The sequence below is a fragment of the Phallusia mammillata genome, chromosome 5, assembly GCF_965637545.1.
Source record: "Phallusia mammillata chromosome 5, kaPhaMamm4.hap1.1, whole genome shotgun sequence".
NCBI classification, from domain to species: domain Eukaryota; kingdom Metazoa; phylum Chordata; class Ascidiacea; order Phlebobranchia; family Ascidiidae; genus Phallusia; species Phallusia mammillata.
Window position 1 is genome coordinate 7,289,985 of NC_137256.1, and position 18,926 is coordinate 7,308,910.

The 18,926-nt window shown below is 36.7% G+C and overlaps 2 protein-coding genes across 2 annotated transcripts; both read right to left on the reverse strand.

Moving 5' to 3' along the window:
• Nucleotides 1-1,224: 1,224 nt before the first annotated feature.
• On the reverse strand, nucleotides 1,225-4,917 carry LOC145228481 (uncharacterized protein C3orf38-like). The gene is made up of 4 exons (XM_080093547.1): nucleotides 4,057-4,917; nucleotides 3,618-3,718; nucleotides 3,444-3,554; nucleotides 1,225-3,031 (listed from the first exon to the last, which is right to left on the reverse strand). Exons 1-4 carry the CDS (start codon nucleotides 4,175-4,177, stop codon nucleotides 2,570-2,572), a joined length of 795 nt encoding a protein of 264 aa, XP_079949673.1. The 5' UTR covers nucleotides 4,178-4,917; the 3' UTR covers nucleotides 1,225-2,569.
• A 3,643-nt stretch (nucleotides 4,918-8,560) lies between these two features.
• On the reverse strand, nucleotides 8,561-18,874 carry LOC145227909 (uncharacterized protein C3orf38 homolog). The gene is made up of 6 exons (XM_080092866.1): nucleotides 18,610-18,874; nucleotides 18,186-18,286; nucleotides 18,012-18,122; nucleotides 9,690-16,706; nucleotides 9,251-9,351; nucleotides 8,561-9,187 (listed from the first exon to the last, which is right to left on the reverse strand). Exons 1-4 carry the CDS (start codon nucleotides 18,728-18,730, stop codon nucleotides 16,236-16,238), a joined length of 804 nt encoding a protein of 267 aa, XP_079948992.1. The 5' UTR covers nucleotides 18,731-18,874; the 3' UTR covers nucleotides 8,561-9,187; nucleotides 9,251-9,351; nucleotides 9,690-16,235.
• Between the last annotated feature and the right edge of the window lie 52 nt (nucleotides 18,875-18,926).

The following is an 18,926-nucleotide window of genomic DNA, read 5'->3' on the forward strand; positions in this document are numbered from 1 at the left end:
CAATGCGCCAACCTCATCCTGTGATGTGAGTCCCTGTCACACAACGCTTTTAGTAACGGTGTAGCTGCGCGCGGTCCCGCAATGAATAACACGGCCCTGGACTGACTATTGGTTTGGAAATGTTCACCTGCGTCAGTTGAGCTTCTTGGGCTGTGTTATTATTTACTTGAAAGCTTGTTAATTCTTCTGCTTCTCGTGGTTCACATCGGTCGTCTGCAGTGGCGAGTAAGTTCATTATTACAATTCTTAACGCTTGCTGCATAGAGCCGACATGATCCACAAAAGATCAATTTAGTTCTTGTATTTTATTCTGGTCACGCAACACACATCAAGTCTCATTTATCTCAAGGGAAGGATACAGTGGAAAAGAGAAAGATCAACGATAAACATTGGCTTTTAATCTGATACTCGTTTTTCGTGCGATCATTCCAGAACAGTACCTTCTTTTACTCACATCAGTTATTAGTTTGTTTTAAGTTAAACGCTTGCAAAGATATGCAGCACTGCAATGGATTGCACAACTATTTCGAAACACCCGGTTTACGCAACAGCCTATCTTATGGTCAGGCTGTTGGAACATATCAGGAAGACGGGAACATGTAACAACGACACTGAATATGTACTCCCAATAGTTACTGAATCATTAGAACACATGGAACAGTAAAGTTCACCGCTCAATACCATATGTCACAAAAGCAGCATATAATTTCCATGTAGCGAAAAGTCATGCTTGCAAAGTTAAAATTTTCCATTACCTAATGCTTAGCCAAACCAAAATGCCAAAATGATGGCTTGGAAGCACTTGACCGCTACAAGCTGCAGCGCGTTTATCATCTTTCCACCAATTGTGCCCATACCTTTGTCGCGCTTTATAACGTCCCAACGTTGCGCAGCTATTTCTGACTTGGTGAATATTTTAGCGCAATTGTGCTGCTACGATTTGTATCACCGGCGAAATAAACTCAACCCAACGCAACAAATTTCACTTGACTGTAGAAAGCTTGAGAATAACCAATGCTGGTGGGTTGATGGTCCAATTTGGTCGCATCGTTGTAATACTAGACTTTCCAACGAAAGAAACGTTTGACATGATTATAAGAAATGAAATTGATCTATTTCCTTTTGTAAAAACATTTTTCCTAAAAAATTACACAATTCAATGTAAAAAACTTTTTGTTATCATGTTGTAAGACTACCTAAATGCATATACAGAGAAACAACGAACCACATGCGACAAATTTATTAAGCAGTAAAATAATAGATCAGTGAATACCGCGTACGAGGGGTTCAACGTAAATTGAAAGATCAAAGCAGACAACGACGAAGAAATATTTACAGAAGAGAGCATTCAGACTTTGATTTTAGTTGGTTTACAAAAATCATTTATAAGCTATAACTGGTGATATTAGAGCAGAATAATTTCCTGATGCAAAAGGCTCTGTTGCAAACAAGCATCACTATTTTGGACAGTTTATTGCATTATAAAGAATAAAAATCACAAAAATAATATTGTGCTACTGAATTTTATTTTTGCAAAACCAATACAACCATTTAAAATCCACAAAAACTCAACACTTCAGGGGACGTGGGTAAAAAAGCAAACAAACAGATAAATGAACAGCTTTGTTAAAAAAATCACCTAATGGTCACATGAATAATTACTGCATAGATGCAAATCATCAAAAAACTACTAAGTTTGGGGGTCCAAATCGTTTAGTTTACCGCTACATGATAACAGGGAGTCGTTATCTCAAAGCCGCGAGGTTTTAATCTCTTGTATTCCCTTGTTATCTAACGCCAATTGTGACGTAACATGGGTTGAATAAGGAGTTGTATGCGCTAACAATCGTAAAGTTACATTCCGGCTGGGACGCTGGTTGTTAACTGCACTAAATGCACTGATCAACTTGTTTTGCATTTTAAAAATGTAAAATGAGTAAAAAATGGATAAAAACGTTTAATGTTGTATTGTTTCGACCCGCCAAACACGTAATAGTTTGTCACGAACATTAGATCGATGTTCATTGAATTTATGCCTTCTACAGTTACCAACTTTAGTTCATTCTTGACATTGTGCAACTTAACAGTAGCATTATCGCTTTAGAAAGGCGTTTAGTCCTTGAGAATCTGTTCCCCGTGTTTTAAGCAACGATTACGATTACCTGACGCTTATTGCTTATCTTGCAGCTGCAGTTTTGCTGAGTAAGCAAGATGGCAGCGGCGAAATCAGGAAACTACAAAGCTGTCGCGAAAATTATTTGTTATTTCTGTCAATTGGACGGATAGAGAAACCGCCAAAGTCGAAAGTTGGATTAGGTTTCGGTCTTGTACCTTCGGGTTAAAGTGCTCGTTTTTAACAAGAAAACGAAATAGGCAACGGGACAATTGAGTGGTAGTTTGACGTGTGAATTAATTAATTACGTATTTAGTCTCGTGCGGTGTAGCGTATTTGTGTGGGAAATTTTCCACAGATCTAATGACGTCATTAGGGAAATTCCCAAAATAAAATGTTGGACCCCCTCCTTAAATTTTTTCTGGATATGTGTATAATTAAAGAAGTTTAAAGTGTTTAAGCTGTGTTCTTTTTGATGTCAAGATCACATAGTTTAATAATCCACTCACCCATAGAGGTCTGTTGCAAGTGAAAGGTTTGTTCAAACTTTGCAATAGCTTGACTTAGCTCAGGAAATACTAGTTTCTTAACATCTCCCTTTACAGTAACCACCACAACAGAATCACTTAAAAAACTTTTAAATTCTTGTTTAAAAAAGCACAGCTTTTGGACTCGTGCAAGATCAGCCAGTGTTTGTGCACACATTTCAGCACCGATGTAGTTTTCTACACTGAAGTCATTTAAATCCTCGCTCACCACTAGTTTACAGTTTTCAGCAAAATACGATTTCCCCAAGGAAGTGGTTTCAGAGTCACGAGCCAACCCTTTTAGAAGTCCATAAAATAAATCCAAAAACTCTGCTCCCAGTTGTTCACTTTCCTCTTGACTAAGTGAACTTCCCGATGAAGCAGCACTTGCCTAAAACCAAAGTTTTTGAGAGTCAGAGGGTTGGAATAAAATTAATTTAAAATTCCAACAATTAGGTGCTTTTACACAAAACATAAGTTTCATAATAATACTCGATTTATGTTTTTTAAAAAAACTTGAAAATGTAGTATAAAGCAACTGATGTTATGATGCTAAACAACTCAAAAAATGCAAGTTATGGTACCAAAAAGATTTTAGTTACCTAAAACTCTCATTTCACTCCGACTTTATTTGATGCACAATTATAGTAAATAGTGAACAAAACACTATAGTATAAACAAAACATTTAAATGTTTGTTTTTAGGAATAGCCAAGCACAATGCATCACTTAAAATCTGACTCAGCTTTACCTAATTATAATTGAGCAGATTTAGTTGCAAAATAAAAACTATCATATACTAACTTGGGGATTAGTTGAGGGGTTGGGAATGGTGACACCCTTAAGGATATCCCAGTAACTTAAAATTGATTGAATAAGACCATCCTTTTCTTTTTCAGGGTCCACCGGTATTCCCTAATAAGTAAAAAAAAGTTGAAGTAAAAAATGCAACATCACAATATTTATGCACCTCCTGACCTGTACGTGCAAATATTGAAAAAGAAAATCCCTTTTCATTTTTTTCCTCTGTAAGAGCTCTTGGCCAGAGTTTGAAAATTGCAAAATAATGTCTTTGGCTTCTGTGCAAAAAAATAAAGCATTAAAAACCAACAAAAAATTGTCTGTTTGTTTTCATCACTCCCTTTAAAATACAATGTAACATTGCACATTCGAGGACATGTTTTCAAAATTGACTATACAAGTGATAAAAAAACATTAAATTCGAGGGTCAGATCACCCATGGTTATATTACCAACTTTATAATTTCTGTTTTCACAAAAGTAAGGTTGCATGTGCAACTAAAAGTTCAATGGAAATAATACTAAATCTCTCATTTAGGATCGCACTGTTTAATCTTGTTGACGAGCAACATCTTAAAAACATTCACAAAGTCTGAAAACAAACACATCAAACAAACCTTCTACTGTTGTGGTTGTAACAAGATTTTTAGTGACAGTATTTTTCAATGAAACAATATCATCAGGTGGTAGTAGCCTCAAAAGGTTTTCACACTGCACAAACTCAACACCAGTAAGCATTTTTAATTGCAATCAAACAAAAAAGTCATTCATGCATCAATCAGTCTGTAAAAAGTGTGGTAAAACTGTTATAAACATCTAAAACAATACAACAAACAAATGCTTCTTTGTCAGGTGTAGTAAATTTTCACAAAATAAGTATCACAAGATGATCTCTACAGCAGTTTATTAAAGAAAACACACATTTAACTCTTTTATGAGGCTAAAACTGCTAAATGTTGTCTTGTGATTAGTGTTACAATACCCATTATTTAAAAAAGCCTTGTTATCACCGGCACCTAGCTTCTTCGCCCAGCACCTTTCACTCTGCTTTTTATTTACCAATTAACTCTTTTTGAACCGGTGTTTGCTCTTATGGTTCACTTTCACTCAAGGCGAAGCCTTAGTAATCTCTGCTCACAGTAAATGTTTTTCCATGTTATCACTTGTTGTTTCTGTCACATTGTTTAACCAAACTGTCTACCGATAGTTTATTTTGCTATGTGCAGCTATAATGTGATCATCTCCGGTAAAATACTGATTTGACCTGTCCTATACGTAATTGCAAAAACACCTACTGATGATAACGACCAATAAACGTGTTCGTCATCACGGTACTCATAAAAATTCTGTGGGCGTCTAACACAAAGCGCTGAAAACAAACATAGAGGACATCCAAACACTAAAACCAAAAGCGGAAAACACTGGATTTGGTTCGCAATCGCAATACACAAAATATTTCAGATTTTGTTTGGTAACTTGTAATGTCTTGTATTTTTGACAAAAATGATTGAAGTTCGTAATATTTGGCAAATTCCATTGATAACTACTATCCACTATAGTTGTTCATGAATATTTAAGATGTGGCTATTTTGTCATACACAAACAAACCGTTGATGGAAATATCTTTTTCGAAAAATAATAATTGGGAGGGTTTTATTTTGAGTGAGTGTATGTATGTATTTACTTTAAATGTACTCTTTATTCCAAACAACACAAAAGAAAAAGTGTTGTTTTAGGCGAGAGTTTACTTTCGAAAATGGGGGATTCCCAGCCACAAATGTCTCATCCGACCAGTGATGACTGAAGATTAACCTACTGGCTTGCATATATTATAACGTTTTCTGCATATAACATCAGTATTTTAGTGATAGCAATTTATTTCAGTGTATAATAACCAATAGCTATGCGATGCGTCGATTGACTGTGTGAAGCAGTGGCTTTCCACCGATTTCGTACCGCCACCCATTTTTGCAACCAAATGTAAATTGCGGCCCCCCAAAAAATATTTTTCATAATTACTAGAATAAGCCTACACTTTGGACAAAGAGAAAATGGTCTAAGTTTGCTGGTCCTGACACTTTTTTCACACATAAATCATCCTTTTACACCACACTGGCCACTTTACCTGATAAAAGCAATCATGTATTATTCAATTTTAATGCTTTCGTGGTGAAGTTCATTTGGCCACGCAGAGCTGTGGCACTTGCATTGAATTATCCTCTTAATAGTGATGTAATAAAGCATTTGTTTTTATTGTAATAGCGATAATGTGATACAAAATAAGTTAAAAGAGCGAGGATTTAAATGACTTCAGTGTAGAAAACTACATCGGTGCTGAAATGTGTGCACAAGCACTGGCTGATCTTGCACGAGTCCAGAAGCTGTGCTTTTTTAAACAAGATATTCAAAGTTTTCTATGTGATTCTGTGGGGGTGGTTACTGCAAAGATAGATGTTAAGAAACTAGTATTTCCTGAGCTAAGTCAAGCTATTGCAAAGTTTGAACAAACCTTTCACTTGCAACAGACCTTTATGGGTAGGTGGATTATTGACTATGTGATTTTAACATCCAAATTAACGCAACTTAAACACTTTAAGCACACATCAAACTTCTTCAATTAAGTACACACAATGTACTTTTTTGTTGGCACCAAGTGTCTTTCCTTTTTATCAGGTAACAGTTACCGATGCTAATTCAAATACAAACATAAGTAACTTTACTGTACTGCTCATTGGCAATCTACGAACATATTCTCATGTACTATGACTAATAGGCCTATACGTACTGATTACATAAACCTGCCCATATGTGGATGCTGCTGTACAAGTTGGCCCTGGTGTAAGCACAAAGGAATTACAACACATTAATTACAATCGACATCACAGACAGCAACACGGAACTGGCGATTAGAAGAGTGGCGCTGACAAAAAAACAAGAACCGCGTGCATGATGTATTCTTTGTACAAGTTGTTTGGCAGTTATGTTTTTGATTAAATTACTTGGGAAGCCGTCTAAAACTGCGAGCCCACTGAACCGCGTAGCCCACACTTAGCCCGCGTAGCCCACAGGATGGCCACTTAACCCGCATAGTCCGAACTTAGCCCGCTTAGCATACCTTAAAGTTAAACAAAGGCAGCTTAGTGCGCATAACCCGCTTATAGCCCTAAAGTGCGCTTAACCCGCTTGTAGCCCTTTGGCCTGGTTTCGCTTAGGGCTCGCTTAGCCCCTGTTTTAGACCTATTTAATCCGCTAAGGCTTGCTTCAGAGTTGTTAACGGGCCTGAAATTGGAGCCCGAACCCGAAAGCACAAGTCCGAAACCCAGCCCGAACCCGATTCGTTTTTGAGAACCCCGTTTACTTAGTAACTTTCATATTTTGCATGATCCTGGCCTTGTTAATAGTTTGAATAGTTAATTTCCAATGTAGTTTCCTAAATCGCGTCATTACAATGCGCCAACCCAGAGTTGCAAGTCGGGCCGGGCTTTTCGGGCCGGGTTCGGGTTCGGGCCGGGTTCGGGCCGGGTTCGGGCCGGGTTCGGGCTTAGGTATTTGTGAGAAAACGGGCTTAAAACGGGCCTGACTTAACGTTCCGTGTCCGCCACTGTTTTTTAAATAAAATCACTCAGCTAAGTAATAATTCTCTAGCTTTGACCTAATGCCCACCCTCCTCTAAAACGTATTGTTTACCCCATTGTCTACTGTTGTTCATTGTGTTTGTTGTCTTTATCTTTTTTCTTTCTCATCCTTTGTTGCAAGGCTTTCGTGGATAGGCCTGTCAATCAAAATTTCGGGCCTAAACGGGCTTTGCAAAAACGTTTCGGGTTCGGGCCGGGCTTCGGGCTTATACTTTCGGGTTCGGGCCGGGTTCGGGCTCAAATTTCGGGCCCGCTTGCAACTCTGCGCCAACCTCATCCTGTGATGTGAGTCCCTGCCACACAACGCTTTTAGTAACGGTGTAGCTTGCGGGGGCGACGTGCGCGCGGTCCCGCAATGAATAACACGGCCCTGGACTGACTATTGGTTTGGAAATGTTCACCTGCGTCAGTTGAGCTTCTTGGGCTGTGTTATTATTTACTTGAAAGCTTGTTAATTCTTCTGCTTCTCGTGGTTCACATCGGTCGTCTGCAGTGGCGAGTAAGTTCATTATTACAATTCTTAACGCTTGCTGCATAGAGCCGACATGATCCACAAAAGATCAATTTAGTTCTTGTCTTTTATTCTGGTTACGCAACACACATCAAGTCTCATTTATCTCAAGGGAAGGATACAATGGAAAAGAGAAAGATCAACGATAAACATTGGCTTTTAATCTGATACTCGTTTTTCGTGCGATCATTCCAGAACAGTACCTTCTTTTACTCACATCAGTTATTAGTTTGTTTTAAGTTAAACGCTTGCAAAGATATGCAGCACTGCAATGGATTGCACAACTATTTCGATACACCCGGTTTACGCAACAGCCTATCTTATGGTCAGGCTGTTGGAACATATCAGGAAGACGGGAACATGTAACAACGACACTGAATATGTACTCCCAATAGTTACTGAATCATTAGAACACATGGAACAGTAAAGTTCACCGCTCAATACCATATGTCACAAAAGCAGCATATAATTTCCATGTAGCGAAAAGTCATGCTTGCAAAGTTAAAATTTTCCATTACCTAATGCTTAGCCAAACCAAAATGCCAAAATGATGGCTTGGAAGCACTTGACCGCTACAAGCTGCAGCGCGTTTATCATCTTTCCACCAATTGTGCCCATACCTATGTCGCGCTTTATAACGTCCCAACGTTGCGCAGCTATTTCCGGCATGGTGAATATTTTAGCGCAATTGTGCTGCTACGATTTGTATCACCGGCGAAATAAACTCAACTCAACGCAACAAATTTCACTTGACTGTAGAAAGCTTGAGAATAACCAATGCTGGTGGGTTGATGGTCCAATTTGGTCGCATCGTTGTAATACTAGACTTTCCAACGAAAGAAACGTTTGACATGATTATAAGAAATGAAATTGATCTATTTCCTTTTGTAAAAACAAATTACACAATTCAATGTAAAAAACTTTTTGTTATCATGTTGTAAGACTACCTAAATGCATATACAGAGAAACAACGAACCACATGCGACAAATTTATTAAGCAGTAAAATAATAGATCAGTGAATACCGCGTACGAGGGGTTCAACGTAAATTGAAAGATCAAAGCAGACAACGACGAAGAAATATTTACAGAAGAGAGCATTCAGACTTTGATTTTAGTTGGTTTACAAAAATCATTTATAAGCTATAACTGGTTATATTAGAGCAGAATAATTTCCTGATGCAAAATGCTCTGTTGCAAACAAGCATCACTATTTTGGACAGTTTATTGCATTATAAAGAATAAAAATCACAAAAATAATATTGTGCTACTGAATTTTATTTTTAAAAATTTTAAAACTCTCATTTCACTCCGACTTTATTTGATGCACAATTATAGTAAATAGTGAACAAAACACTATAGTATAAACAAAACATTTAAATGTTTGTTTTTAGGAATAGCCAAGCACAATGCATCACTTAAAATCTGACTCAGCTTTACCTAATTATAATTGAGCAGATTTAGTTGCAAAATAAAAACTATCATATACTAACTTGGGGATTAGTTGAGGGGTTGGGAATGGTGACACCCTTAAGGATATCCCAGTAACTTAAAATTGATTGAATAAGACCATCCTTTTCTTTTTTAGGGTCCACCGGTATTCCCTAATAAGTAAAAAAAAGTTGAAGTAAAAAATGCAACATCACAATATTTATGCACCTCCTGACCTGTACGTGCAAATATTGAAAAAGAAAATCCCTTTTCATTTTTTTCCTCTGTAAGAGCTCTTGGCCAGAGTTTGAAAATTGCAAAATAATGTCTTTGGCTTCTGTGCAAAAAAATAAAGCATTAAAAACCAACAAAAAATTGTCGGTTTGTTTTTATCATGCTCTTTAAAATACAATGTAACATTGCACATTCAAGGACATGTTTTCAAAATTGACCATACAAGTGATAAAAAAACATTAAATTCGAGGGTCAGATCACCCATGGTTATATTACCAACTTTATAATTTCTGTTTTCACAAAAGTAAGGTTGCATGTGCAACTAAAAGTTCAATGGAAATAATACTAAATCTCTCATTTAGGATCGCACTGTTTAATCTTGTTGACGAGCAACATCTTAAAAACATTCACAAAGTCTGAAAACAAACACATCAAACAAACCTTCTACTGTTGTGGTTGTAACAAGATTTTTAGTGACAGTATTTTTCAATGAAACAATATCATCAGATGGTAGTAGCCTCAAAAGGTTTTCACACTGCACAAACTCAACACCAGTAAGCATTTTTAATTGCAATCAAACAAAAAAGTCATTCATGCATCAATCAGTCTGTAAAAAGTGTGGTAAAACTGTTATAAACATCTAAAACAATACAACAAACAAATGCTTCTTTGTCAGGTGTAGTAAATTTTCACAAAATAAGTATCACAAGATGATCTCTACAGCAGTTTATTAAAGAAAACACACATTTAACTCTTTTATGAGGCTAAAACTGCTAAATGTTGTCTTGTGATTAGTGTTACAATACCCATTATTTAAAAAAGCCTTGTTATCACCGGCACCTAGCTTCTTCGCCCAGCACCTTTCACTCTGCTTTTTATTTACCAATTAACTCTTGATTAAAGGTTAGATTATTAAAAGTTTTTGTTCACTTCATTATCTTAAAGTTGACTCATAACCTCTTATACCCTGCTTTGAACCGGTGTTTGCTCTTATGGTTCACTTTCACTCAAGGCGAAGCCTTAGTAATCTCTGCTCACAGTAAATGTTTTTCCATGTTATCACTTGTTGTTTCTGTCACATTGTTTAACCAAACTGTCTACCGATAGTTTATTTTGCTATGTGCAGCTATAATGTGATCATCTCCGGTAAAATACTGATTTGACCTGTCCTATACGTAATTGCAAAAACACCTACTGATGATAACGACCAATAAACGTGTTCGTCATCACGGTACTCATAAAAATTCTGTGGGCGTCTAACACAAAGCGCTGAAAACAAACATAGAGGACATCCAAACACTAAAACCAAAAGCGGAAAACACTGGATTTGGTTCGCAATCGCAATACACAAAATATTTCAGATTTTGTTTGGTAACTGGTAATGTCTTGTCTTTTTGACAAAAATTCCATTGATAACTACTATCCACTATAGTTGTTCATGAATATTTAAGATGTGGCTATTTTGTCATACACAAACAAACAGTTGATGGAAATATTGTGGAGTATCGTGTATTGAAGTTATACATAAGCGCGTATATTATCATACGAGTTACTGTGATTGCATGAACGTTGTATTTCGTCATCGTCACCTTTTCAGTACTCGACCTTAAATGCCAGTTGTCGCTGTTTAGCACCTTAAGCACAATTGTACAGTTGCGTCATCGTCACCTTTGCCACTATATATTCACATGTGTTGTAACTCTCATGGTCAGAACGTATAACTCTCTTAACGCAATAAACTAACATCAAGTTTAAAACGCCATCTTCCTTGTTGGACTAAGCCCAGACAAGCAGTAGCTCAGATAGCCAGGGACTTAAAGTATAAACATCTACAGCGAAAGATACTTCCGTAGTAATAAGTACGACGTCATCAGGACCATAAAGCCGTTACAATATCTTTATCGAAAAATAATAATTGGGAGGGTTTTATTTTGAGTGAGTGTATGTATGTATTTACTTTAAATGTACTCTTTATTCCAAACAACATGAAAAAGTAAGTGTTGTTTTAGGCGAGAGTTTACTTTCGAAAATGGGGGATTCCCAGCCACAAATGTCTCATCCGGAGACGGGTTCGCGAGTGTAGCGGTCATGATATTAATGTGCACAAAGTTTATGTTTAACGTTAGCATGTTGTTTGCAATAATGTTGCACAGCATGTAGGGGAAGTGTTTAACCTCTTTTTAACTGGATGCAAGTGTTGGTATTTCCGTTCTCATGCAAGTCATAAGATATTTTGAGTCATTTTGTTATTCTAGAATGTTCTGCACAAACAGGTGTTTGTTCATCATTACGCATACTTCCTCTTGTTTATACTGTCGTTTCCGTTTCAAGTTTAAAGTAGAACACAGCCGCTCGTACTTGAGAAGAAGCATAGCAGCTCGGTTCGAGGGCGCTATGACTTTATAAATTGCACCTTTGCCATAAAATGAATTCTATAACTTAAAGGAAAAAAGGTTTCACGCAATAGCCAATATTTTGCTCTACTAAATATATAGCTTATTTTCGACTTTGTCGCCGGGGAATTCTGGGTCTATTCTTAGACTATTTTTAGTCATCTGGTAGTCTATTTTCTTCTATTTTTATCCCCATGTGGATGTGTAGCTGATTTGGACGTTCGCCTTTAACCTTATTCAAGAATACAAAGAAAGAAGACATATGTGTGGCTGTTAATCAGTCAGCTGTTATTGAGATGCAAAGATCAGACTCTCCAAATAATTTCCAATGAACATCATAGTTTACATTGTGGCCGCCATTCACAAGTCGTCATCGAGGCAGGGCGAGCTACAAAGTGGTGCCCACGAGTTGCTACAGACCTTCCGAACTCGCTTCCAGCGCAGGCAGATGTCACTTCAAATTGGTACTTTACGAGCAAGGTTCGGACAGCACGTTCAAAGTGATGCCCCGAACGGTTCGAACAAGTCGTCATTTGGACAAGGGTTACTCACAGATTGCCCTGACGCTCGACCGAACTTGCCAGAGACTTTTCGAGCACAACCAGACATTTTAGTTATGTGCAACGCCACTGACATCCCAATGGAATCAGAAACAAAAGAGGAGGAACAACTCGACTACCAAGATCACGGAAATGGCATTCACGCGATCGCGCCGACTGACATCTTTTCCTCTGTTAAGTAAGTGCGTGTGAAATCTGCACTTGACAATTTTCTGTGTTGTAAAATATATATTTTATTCGCTTAATAACACTTTTCAAGATAAATTAGTTATGTTTATTCATCGATGTATGTTGCATGTTAAGCTGCGTGCGTGTATATAACTTATAATTCAGTAAAAATTGATATATATTTTTGCTAGTGTCACGTGTGCTTCGGTGTGTATCACCGTCAATTTATAATTCACGTTTCATGTCAACGGCCTTTGTCAAGCCGGAAACGTTCTTGTTTTGCTACTAACGCTGCATGATATATATTGACTCCCTGGCTTGAGCTGTTTAATAAGATCACACATTTTCCACACACAAATTTCACATGTAAACAACCAACTTGTCAAAAACAAGTAAGCTCAGTTACGCTGAAGACAATTGCCCAAACCCAAGAAAACAAGCATCCTGACCGAAACACGACGTCGTTCTACGCCATATTTGTCTGCATGGTGCATACCACTTCGAGCATCGAGCTCCATCTGTTCACAAGTCTACAAACAAACATTTCGAGCCACGAGCTCCAACTACTCACAAGTCTACAAACAGACATTTCGAGCCACGAGCTCCTACTATTTACAAGCCTACAAAATTATGAGCCACGAGCGAACGATACTTTCTCTCGAGTGGGTACCAACGTGCAACAATTGGCACCAACTTAATTATTTGCAATCGTCATATCCATGACCAGTTTTGCAGTGCTATTAACCACCTTTTTTACCTGCCACATCATCACACACGTGACAGTACAAAAACAGATGAACTCAGACGTCAAACAACAACAAGATCAACAGGAAGCAATTCGACGACAATCAGCTATCTGAGCTTTTCACACGGCGTTAACATTTCAGTCAGCCCTTTACTCGTAAATAGATTAACGCCAACATTACCCTTGTTCACATATAATCTTACTTCACTTCATACATTGTTCCTGTTAAAATTAGCTTCCAAAGTTATAGGAAAGAGTCAATATATATCTTATTGCATGTCACTAACTTTTAACATCAAACAATTAAATTATTTTGCATGTTGTTAGTGAACCTTTTCGCCATTGTTAGTCAAGTGCAGAATTTTCCATATTGCCTCGCTACCCAAAATATGTATATATTGTATCATACTTATTGAACGCAGTGTTAAGGTAAACTTCGTGGTTAAGGCAATAGCGCAACTTACATTTTAGTATATTGTTATATTTACGTGGTATATATATATACGAAAAAAAAGTAATGGTATCCCTGTTTTTAACCATTTTTGCTCGTCTATATTTGTCGACATATTCACTGTTATATTCATTGCATTTTCGTTCATGCTACCATATCTACTACAAGAATTGCAGAGTCAATACCCATATTTGACAAGAATTTATGACATTATTTATCATTGCAACGCAAAGTATTGTTTCATTCCATCGTCACCCAGCGTTTTTAGTATGTTTTTTTGTCGCTGTAAAGTTTCTTATTACCTGTGAAATAAATAACAAGTAGGCATTAGTAAGGACAGTTTTATTTTGTGCATGCAAAGGGATTGCCAAAAAGGAACTAAGCTTGCTAAACCCTGGGGGAGGGGGTTAATGTTCAGATGTATGTTCACAAAAATTGCAAGTGTTTTTGCTACTGTTGTCAAGTTTCCATCTTGCAGTAAGACTGATCCTTGCACTAAACTTCTGTGTCTCTAAGCTCTGAACGGAATTTACCAAGTTTACCAGTTCAAACCTCGATAAACATAATGTTTTTGCATGTTTCTTGTGTTGACAAAATAACTGTTAGTTAAAAATTAGCGGTCCAGCGTGAAAAACGTCAAACTGGATTGATCTGTCACAAAATGTAAAACTTTTTCCCCTGCCGTTCAACCACAAACCAAAACCCGACTATAGTACAGGAATTCCTGTAGCAAAAGTTTTTTACCAAGTGGAGCTGTAATCATGTTGAACACGTTAACAAACCCAAAACTTGACTAAATATCACAGAAATAATAGCAAAAGTAATTTTACCACGTCTGGAGTTGTAATTCTTGGTCGAACTTTGATGTTCAACATGTTCACCGACATGTTGCGGTTCGCAACATAGCATGTTGCAGTTCGCAACATGGATGTGCAGAATGTGCACCGGGTGGCGTGTTTGCGCCACGACCTCTGTTGCTCATCCGACCAGTGATGACTGAAGATTAACCTACTGGCTTGCATATATTATAACGTTTTCTGCATATAACATCAGTATTTTAGTGATAGCAATTTATTTCAGTGTATAATAACCAATAGCTATGCGATGCGTCGATTGACTGTGTGAAGCAGTGGCTTTCCACCGATTTCGTACCGCCACCCATTTTTGCAACCAAATGCAAATTGCGGCCCCCAAAAAAATATTTTTCATAATTACTAGAATAATCCTACACTTTGGACAAAGAGAAAATGGTCTAAGTTTGCTGGTCCTGACACTTTTTTCACACTTAAATCATCCTGTTACACCACACTGGCCACTTTACCTGATAAAAGCAATCATGTATTATTCAATTTTAATGCTTTCGTGGTGAAGTTCATTTGGCTACGCAGAGCTGTGGCACATTGAATTATCCTCTTAATAGTGATGTAATAAAGCATTTGTTTTTGTTGTAATAGCAATAATGTGATACAAAATAAGTTAAAAAAAATGGTTTGAGTTTTTAATTGCTTTTAGATGTTTTCCTTTTGTTATTGCTGATAGACGTTCACTTCGTTATTGTTTATCAAAAGCCATTTCGACCCCAAGTAAAATGGCAAACAAGCCCCATAGGCATCGCAACCCACAGATTAAAAACCACTGGTGAAAGGATAGAAAAAAAATATTCTGAACAAAAAGAATTTTTGCTCATCAGTTTGCATAGAACATATGTGGATATTTTTTTCATTTTTTAACATCTATATTTTGTCTATCCTTTCACCATTGGTTTTCAATCTGTGGGTTTAACATCAAGTATTTTTATTGCCAAGATTTAATTTCTATAAGAGTAGGAAAGAAGCAAGAAAAGTCAAATAAAACAAAAGATTTCTCATTTTGATTAAACCAAAGTACACATGCCGAGAAAGCTACAAACCTTGACTGGCTGATCACTTAATACGGTCAGATAAAAACAAACAAAAAAACAACAAATGGTGAGATGATTTTGCTTGTGTAGCTTCAGGTAATTCAAAACAACAGCTAGACTAAATAAATTTGTATGTAACAACCAGCACACAGTCAAATCAACCTAAGCCAGCTACTAAAGTGACGATTGTCTTTTAACTTCCAAAATGAGAAAATACTAGAGGCAATGCACAAAAAAGTGTACACATGACTTTTCTGAAGCAAATAAAAAAAGTATAAGCAGTCTGTATAATCGGACAAAAAATTCTGTCGGTGTTTATTTCATTCCTGGTTTAACCATTAATTTGGTGTTTATTTTTGTTTACACTAAATATTTTGGTCGAAACTAATGTCCACTACGTGTTTTTTGAAATACTGAATTTGTAGAGATTGGTACATTGGTGAATGAAAACATTGCAACACAATAGCAATCCAGAAATAGCTGCACAACATTAAAATGTTAAAGAGTACAAAACAGTAAAGACACAATTGGTGGGTTACGGCTGAGCACACTGCAGCTACATCAAATTAAATGACATTATATGACTGGGATTTAAAGAAAGTTGAGGTTGGCACATTGTGGGTAAACATGACTTGGTGGGACTAGTTGAGGGGGCCTTAAAAACTAACCACCTGTGTTAAGGAAAGAGGGTTGGGTTTGACAGTTTCCAACAAAAAAGTGCATTAATTTGAAATGATTGAAGAAACTCAGTGTGTGTGTACTTAAAGTGTTTAAGTTTCATTCATTTTGATGTTAAGATCGCATAATTCAATAATCCAACTATCCGTAAAAGTCTGTTGCAAGTGAAAGGTTTGTTCAAACTTTGCAATAGCTCGACTCAGCTCAGGAAATACTAGTTTCTTAACATCTCCTTTCACATTTACCACCACCACAGAATCATGCACAGAACTTTTAAATTCTTGTTTGAAAAAGCAAAGCTTCTGGATTCGTGCAAGATCAGCAAGTGTTTGTTCACACATTTCAGCACCAATGTAATTTTCTACACTAATGTCAGTTGAATCCTTGTTCATCACTGTTACAACCAGTTTACAGTTTTCAGCAAAATATGATTTCCCCCAGGAAGTGGCTTCGGAGTCACACGCTAACTCTTTAAGAAGTCCATAGAATAAATCCAAAAACTCTGCTCCTAATTTTTCACTTTCCACTTGACTAAGTGAGCTTCCCGATGAAGTGCCACTTTCCTAAAACAGTTATTGAGGGTTAGAGGGATAAAAAATACCTACATTGCAAGAAATAGTTACTAGCTTTTTGATAAAAAGTAAAAAGTACTATCAGTATATACATACATCATGTAAAAATCAATAACTAAAAAGGTGCTCTCATGGGCGCAACTAGGGGGACAGGTTCGTTGGCACGCCAGGTCCCTTTTCTATCGGCGTTATTGCGTATAACGGCTCTCGTACAGCGCGGAAAACATGTTTGTTCGCATCAAAGCTAAAAAAACTTTCAAATGACAGGACAAGGCGCCAGTACAGCAGTAAATCGCTTCATCGGCATGTATTGCGATGGTAAAAAAGAAGTTTCTGCAATGTATTTATACAACTACCTAAATAACCGCAACAACGATCTTTGTTGGAACTTAGTAGATAGATTGAAATAATAACGTGTAAACACCCAGTCGAACGAGTTTATTTGTTACAAAACAATGCCTTAGTTTAAAACGTCAATATCAAATGGATTTGTGACTTTCAAGCGTTACTTTTTCACGACATTCGAAGCCGTACAATCCAAGGACCAATCCCATTTTTTTTAAATTATTAGTGGAAAAGCGCGTCGGACCATTCGACCAATCTATGATACGCACTTAGCAATACAATCGTTTTTGGGAAAGTTGGTAGTTCGTTGCCTGCCCCCTTAATTTTCTGCTAGTTGCGCCACTGGGTGCTCTAATAACGGTTCAACAGCTTGCAATAAACAAGAACACATTTAACGAACTAAATCTTTCATTATATGTTTATTCCTAGTGATGGAATCAGTACCAGGTACTCGGTATAGAACGATTTCAGTGGTATCGATACTCGTACTCGGTATCAAAAAATATTTTGCCTCTGTTTTCGATACCTACGTTCGATACCGAAAGCCTATTTACACTATAAGAATATGGGCGACTTTTTACCAATATTTGCTTCAGACAGCACAAATCGGGAAAAGTTTCGCGAGGTTACATACATTTTTTCACCATAACATTTTTCTTCATGCTTCTGCATGTGCGTATGCACACCGACCATGTCAGATATATTACCTAGTGATATACAACTAAGTACAACACTATATTTAAAGTACTCGGTATTCGTACTTGGTAATCGTATTGAAGGTCTGTACACATGGTACTCGGTATTGGTACTGCTTTCAAATCTGGTATCATCCCATCACTATTTATTAATAATATTCTTCTGAGGGCAATTTATATGTGTAAATGTTTGTTTGTATGTATGTATAAAAGTAAGATGAGTAAATTTATTTGAAAATTAGAAACAACCACTAACTTGAGGATTAGTGGAGAGGTTCGGAATGGTAACACCTTTAAGAATATCCCAGTAACTTAAAATGGATTGAATAAGACCATCTTTTTCTTTACTAGGGTCCACCGGTATTCCCTATCACGTGAACAAAGATTTAAATGAAAAAGACACTATGGTAATATAAGTGTACTAACTAACCACTTTGTGCAAATATAGAAACAGAAAATTTCTTTTCATTTTTTTCCGTTGCAAGAGCTCCTTTCCAGAATTTGAAAATTGCAAAATAACATCTCTGGCTTCTGTGTAAAAACATTTATTTCAAAACAAAGGCAATAATAACTGATTTTTTTCTGGGTTTTACAACCAGGACAACTAACAGAATAGAAACTGACCGATTTGTTCACATGTTTTTATACTTAACAATACAATTGGTAAAAAAACATTTAGGAAACCGATTAACCATCATAACAAGCTAAATAGATTCAGCTGGATCATTAAAACTAAGTTACAACTGAGAGTTTATCAGTAAAACTTAATGCCTTTTACATGCTCTTTAGTCTTGTTTATGGGCAGGATTTTAAATATCGTTAGGAAGTTTAACGCGGAAACACATTATACCAACCTTCCACTGTTGTAGTGACAATAAGATTCTTTGTAACAGTATCTTTTAAAGAAACAACATCTGGATCTGGTAGCAACCTCAAAATGTTTTCACACTGCTCAAACTCAATGCCAGTAAGCATATTATTTGCCAGTTGCAACCAAACCACAAACAAATTGATTCAGTTGCAACCAAACCACAAACAAATTGATGAACCACAAACAAATTGAACCAAATGCTATTTTGCCTTTTTCTGGAAAGTGTTATATTTTTTCTTCACATTTTTATTAGTTTTAAGAAAAAATATTTCTTCCCACTGAAGCGTTAGTCTTATAACA